The sequence below is a fragment of the Phragmites australis genome, chromosome 22 (genome assembly GCF_958298935.1).
Source record: "Phragmites australis chromosome 22, lpPhrAust1.1, whole genome shotgun sequence".
In the NCBI taxonomy this organism is placed as follows: domain Eukaryota; kingdom Viridiplantae; phylum Streptophyta; class Magnoliopsida; order Poales; family Poaceae; genus Phragmites; species Phragmites australis.
In genome coordinates this window covers 5,818,215-5,823,168 of record NC_084942.1, presented here as the reverse complement: position 1 = coordinate 5,823,168, position 4,954 = coordinate 5,818,215, and the positions used below count along the sequence as shown (strand labels likewise).

General features: G+C 42.6%; 1 protein-coding gene across 1 annotated transcript; it reads left to right on the top strand.

The window, feature by feature from the left end:
- The first annotated feature begins 2,048 nt into the window (after window positions 1–2,048).
- On the top strand, window positions 2,049–4,580 carry LOC133905200 (uncharacterized). Its single transcript, XM_062346932.1, has 2 exons — window positions 2,049–2,357; window positions 4,039–4,580. Exons 1-2 carry the CDS (start codon window positions 2,244–2,246, stop codon window positions 4,276–4,278), a joined length of 354 nt encoding a protein of 117 aa, XP_062202916.1. The 5' UTR covers window positions 2,049–2,243; the 3' UTR covers window positions 4,279–4,580.
- Window positions 4,581–4,954: the final 374 nt, after the last annotated feature.

Sequence of the window (4,954 nt, the reverse complement as noted above, 5' to 3'; positions counted from 1 at the left end):
CAGTTGAAAGGAGTATTTACGTCGCTAGCAGCACATGTTGGGGTTGGATCGAGATGAAAGCGACGAGGACGACGACGGCGGGGAGATCCGAGGCGGCGTGACGTGCGCGGGAGGGAAATGGGCGCGATCGAGGACGTGGAGGGTCTCTCCGTCACAAGAAGCAGATGCGTTCCCACCAGATGCAGCTAGCAGTGGATGCCCACGTACGTATGCGGTCCATGCAGTCTCTTGCACCCACACCACACGAAAAGGCTAGAGACTAGAGTAGATCTTTCGCTTGCCATTTTGCAAGCCCAGCACCGCAGGCTTCGCGACATTGCACAGCATGCATGCATACACGCGCACGTCGGAAACGTAAAACCCTCCCACGTCACGTTAGTCTCTTGCGCTGCGCAGCCCATGCATCCAAGGATGAACGGTTAACCCGATCGAGTACACGTCAGAGTTACCAAATTCATCGGTTACTACTCGAAATTCACGATAACTGATCTTACTGCTTCGCTCCGATAATATAAACCGTTTAGTTACCGAATTTAAATTAAAAAATTCAAAAAACATTAAAAAATAAAAGAAATTAGAAAAACCCTAAAAAACTAGAGACAATTCTAAGAACTTCTGTAAAAAAATTCAAAAATAATGTCATTTGCATCATATTCTATAGGGAGAAAATTAAAAAAAAAAGAAAAAATTTGAAGCGCATAGCTCATTTATACTCATGTTAAGAAAAAGCTTAACATATAAATACATATTTTTTTTTTATCTTAAGAGGATCTTTAAAATTGGTTTTATATCAGTTAGAACTTTATTAATTTCTTCATGATTTTTACAAAGTTCATAAGCATAAAGTGAATATATTAAAAAACAATACTGTAATTAACTTTTTCATATCCACCATTATTTTTCCTATATAAAGCATAGTATAAGTAAACTAATAAAAGTGGTTTCACTAATTTTGGAGGTGTGATGAGTTAATTATGAATTAATCTAGTTACAACACATGTATATTCTGCATATTACAATAACTATTTTATAAGTTTATGTATTTATAAAAAAATATAAGATCATATAAGAAGACTAACAAAATTGGTTTCATGAAAGAGTAAACTATACATTTAACATGATTTAGTAAATATATTTTTTTTAGAAAATATTTAACTTTTTTTATGAGTATAAATACTTTTATCATGTAGATCATGTTACAAGAAAATCAATAAAATTTATTTTATTTTATTTGAAGCTCAGATAAATTAGTTATTGATTTTACAAGATTGTGCATTTTTTGGTTTTTTTAACCTCACTGAAATTCGAGAAAAACCGCTCGATAAATCGTAAAAACTGAATGGTTACCGACAAAACCGAACGGTTATCAACAATGCAAAAAATACGGACAATACGCTCGATAAATCGGTGAAACCGCTCGGTGACCAGTGTAAACAGAGCGATTACCGTTCGGTCGATTCGGTCCAAATTCTCACCGAATCTCAAATTTAATCGAATAAATTTTGAACAAATTCTCATCAAATTTTGAACGGCTATCGCGATAAACATAATTTTTCGGTTACCGTCGTGTCTCGATTTTCATATTTTATAAGATTTTTTAAACCTTGTACACGTACGTTCGAATCTGAATCCACAAATCAAATCGATCTTCTTCTTCTCTTCTTGTTTTCCGTTCCCATCCATCCAAGCGGAGCTAGCAGGACCGATCCACAACTGCTAACGAACCGACCCGAGCCGCAACCCGGCCGGTGGCCAGTCCGGCCTGGCACGCAATATAATATTCCGGCCCACCCGCCGACGCGGCGAGCCCCGACTGGCCGCGGCGGCTGACCGCCCGCGACACGCCACAACGTGTCCCCTGACGCAGCCACCTCCGGCGGGCCCGACCGACCGAACAGAGCACCGATCCCAGCCGCAGCGCCGCGTGGCCGAGGGCACCCCACTCCCTCGCCGCCACGCCGGCCCGTCGGGTTGCGACACGTCGCGGGTCGCTCCCCAGCCCTGGTATATATACCCGGGCCGCGGCTCCTTCACCAGAGCAACGTACCGCCACTGACCACAGGCACAGGAGGGAGGTAGGGAGAGAGAGAGAGAACGCGCACATCACGTACGGTACGAAGCAGCGGGATATATACGTATATCATACGTACGCGTCGAGTATTTTGGGCCGGGGTACGCGTGTTTATATATACTGGTACCAGCAGAATTGTATTCAACTAGCTAGCCGAGTTGATCGAAGATACATGGCGCCGGCGGAGATTGCAGCGACGACGACCAAGGTGGAGGCGGCGGGGCGGATGCCGCCCATGGAGTGGGAGCCCAGGACGCTCACCTTCGACCAGATCAAGTACGCAAGGGTAAGCACATGCATTCAGTGGCGGAGCCAGGTCTGAGTGGAAGAGGGGCTGATCTCCTTCTTCCTCCTCCAGCTCTCCTCCTTCCTCCCCTAGCCCCCTTTCTTTCTTACTACTGTTCTCTAGTATTTCCTCAGAGACAGCACAGCGTAGGGGGGCTTGAGCCCCAGAGCCCCCGGTGGATCCGCCACTGCATGCATTTAGACATGGCCATATTTACATGGCCCGGTATCGTATCGTATCGTAGATTAATATATGTTCTTAGAAAAACAAATCTTAATTCTACAGACTACACGCATATGCATTCCTATCTGTTCTTAACGTACATATAGGAGTATATAGAGATCTGTGCACACATGAATTACTGAAATATGAAATCATATCCATTTTAACCGTACAAATTAAAAATTATAAACACATATATTTCCTTTCGAAAGTACTATGATAGAATACAACTGTAGTACTGTTGCTGTCCCTGAAACCTATATTCAATTAGGCAGGCCTTTCCACGTGTATAGCTAGCACTACTCTTTTCTCTGTAGTATTAATTCACCTATCTGTACGACTGTACCATTCTCATCCACATATGCACTAAAAAGCTTGCTAAGAAGCCTCCGCTTTTTCTTTGGTGCTTATATACTTTGCGAGATATATATAGTGAACGTACTCGCATGCGGCGTGGGTGTTGTGTGCGTCTGTGATTGTATGCACTTGTACGTTTTCCATGTAATCGGAAAAAAAAGACAACGTACGTGTAATTAGTCGCATTCAGTCAAGCTAAAAAAAGGACTAATGAAATGAGGCAATTTAGATGCTTAAGTACGTAGGCGACTGCATCATACATGATTGAATACGGTCACACATTAACGCAACATACGGTCACCTGAATCGTGTATGCACCCCATGTGCCCTACTGATCACACGTGAACGGACGTGTCAGAGACGTGCCCGGCCGGCACAATTCAAACTAGGTTGCTGGCGTGTCTACGCGGCGCCTATTTTTTTTTATACAGAGCACGATAAAAAAAGTTTAAAAAAATTAAATTTAACAATTTTGGATATATCAATATTTATTTACGAATTTATCAATATTTAACACATTCACTTAATTATAGGAAAAAAGTAGTACTTTCATGTATGTACATATTTTTAACATATAGATGAAAGTAATACGAACCTAATAAAATTTGTTTCATATTTTTTTGAATTTTAGATATATTTCTCTGTATTTTAGATTATTTCAACCGATTTATCAATATAACTAATATTCCATATGACATTTTTACTAGAATTTATCAAAAATGAAAATTGCATATATAAGCATAGATGTATGGATACATATACGCATATAGATATACATATCTATATGTATATATAAAGGATTAAATACCACAGTAGTTACTAAGTAGATATTACAGTTGCTACAGTGCCTTAGCCCCTTGGGGATCTTTGGAATCTTGGCCGGTTAATATATATAGTATAGATACCATCAAGTTGTCGACTATTCGTACTTGCTGTCGCACGTACGTACATACGTACACATCAAGTATAACTTGTGACCGTGACGTATTGCGATACGCACTGCACGTACATACCATACGTGTTTTTCTGCACTTCGCAAAGGAAATTGAGAAACAGAACAGCAATTTCACATTGTTTTTCTGCGCTTCTTTTTATTTTTCAGGAGGCGGCGCTGTACGTGGTGAGCACCAAGACGGAGGAGGAGGCGATCCGGATCTTCACCGAGGGCCTCAAGCCCGTGCAGATGACCGTCAGGAAGTGCTCCATGGACTCGTCGTCCGACGACGACGTCGACCTCCACTCCTCCGGCTACTCCTCCAGCCGCTGCGGCGGCGGTAGCAAAGGCCGCGGCCACCGTGAGCGGCGCTCCGTCGAGAGGGACATTGCTACTGCGCCCTTCTAGCTAGTTCCTTGACCCAGCTGCTCATTGTACATTTGTACTCCTATATACTAGTTTAGTGTGTATCTTTTTGTTTCTTCCTCTTTTTTCCCATCACCCTGTTTTTCCTTTTGCTGGCCTGGTTTGTTTAGGGAGCCGGCGAGTTTAGCTAGCGAGCTAGCGTGGCAAATTTTGTGGGGCAAGCACTGGCTGACGCTATGCTACAAAGTTAGAAGGCAGGCGTAGCGCTAGCGTGCGCGTGTAAAAGTCAGAAGCTAGCAACAATATCAATAAAAAGTCTGCAACAAGCACATCATTTCCAAACATGCGGTCATGGTCTCAACGCCAGAACCCTTGGTCCATCTCCCACAGCCTCGATCGATAATGTCCGCTTGTTGCTGCAAATCAGAGCCATTATATATATCCACCGCATCAACGAGGCCCCCATGCAGCATACACTAAACACTATAAAAAATGATTTTTTCAGAACAAGTTAAAATCGGATTTTTAGACCCGATGGTACTAAAATATTTTGGTACTACCATGATCAGAGATCAACGTAGAAGACTTCTCTGAGCTTCCCGAGGCTTCTATGAGCTCTTTCCCACCATTGTCTTCATCGGAGACACTTCTATACAAGTTCTTCCACCTCAAGGCCAACCACCACTATGGGGCCCAATCTTTGATTTGAAGCTTCTCC

Excerpts from the sequence above, each read along its gene's own strand:
- LOC133905200 (XM_062346932.1), top strand. The coding sequence starts at position 2,244 with ATGGCGCCGGCGGAGATTGCAGCGACGACGACCAAGGTGGAGGCGGCG. Across the intron at positions 2,358-4,038 it reads ACCAGATCAAGTACGCAAGG|GAGGCGGCGCTGTACGTGGT; the intron begins GTAAGCACATGC and ends TTTATTTTTCAG.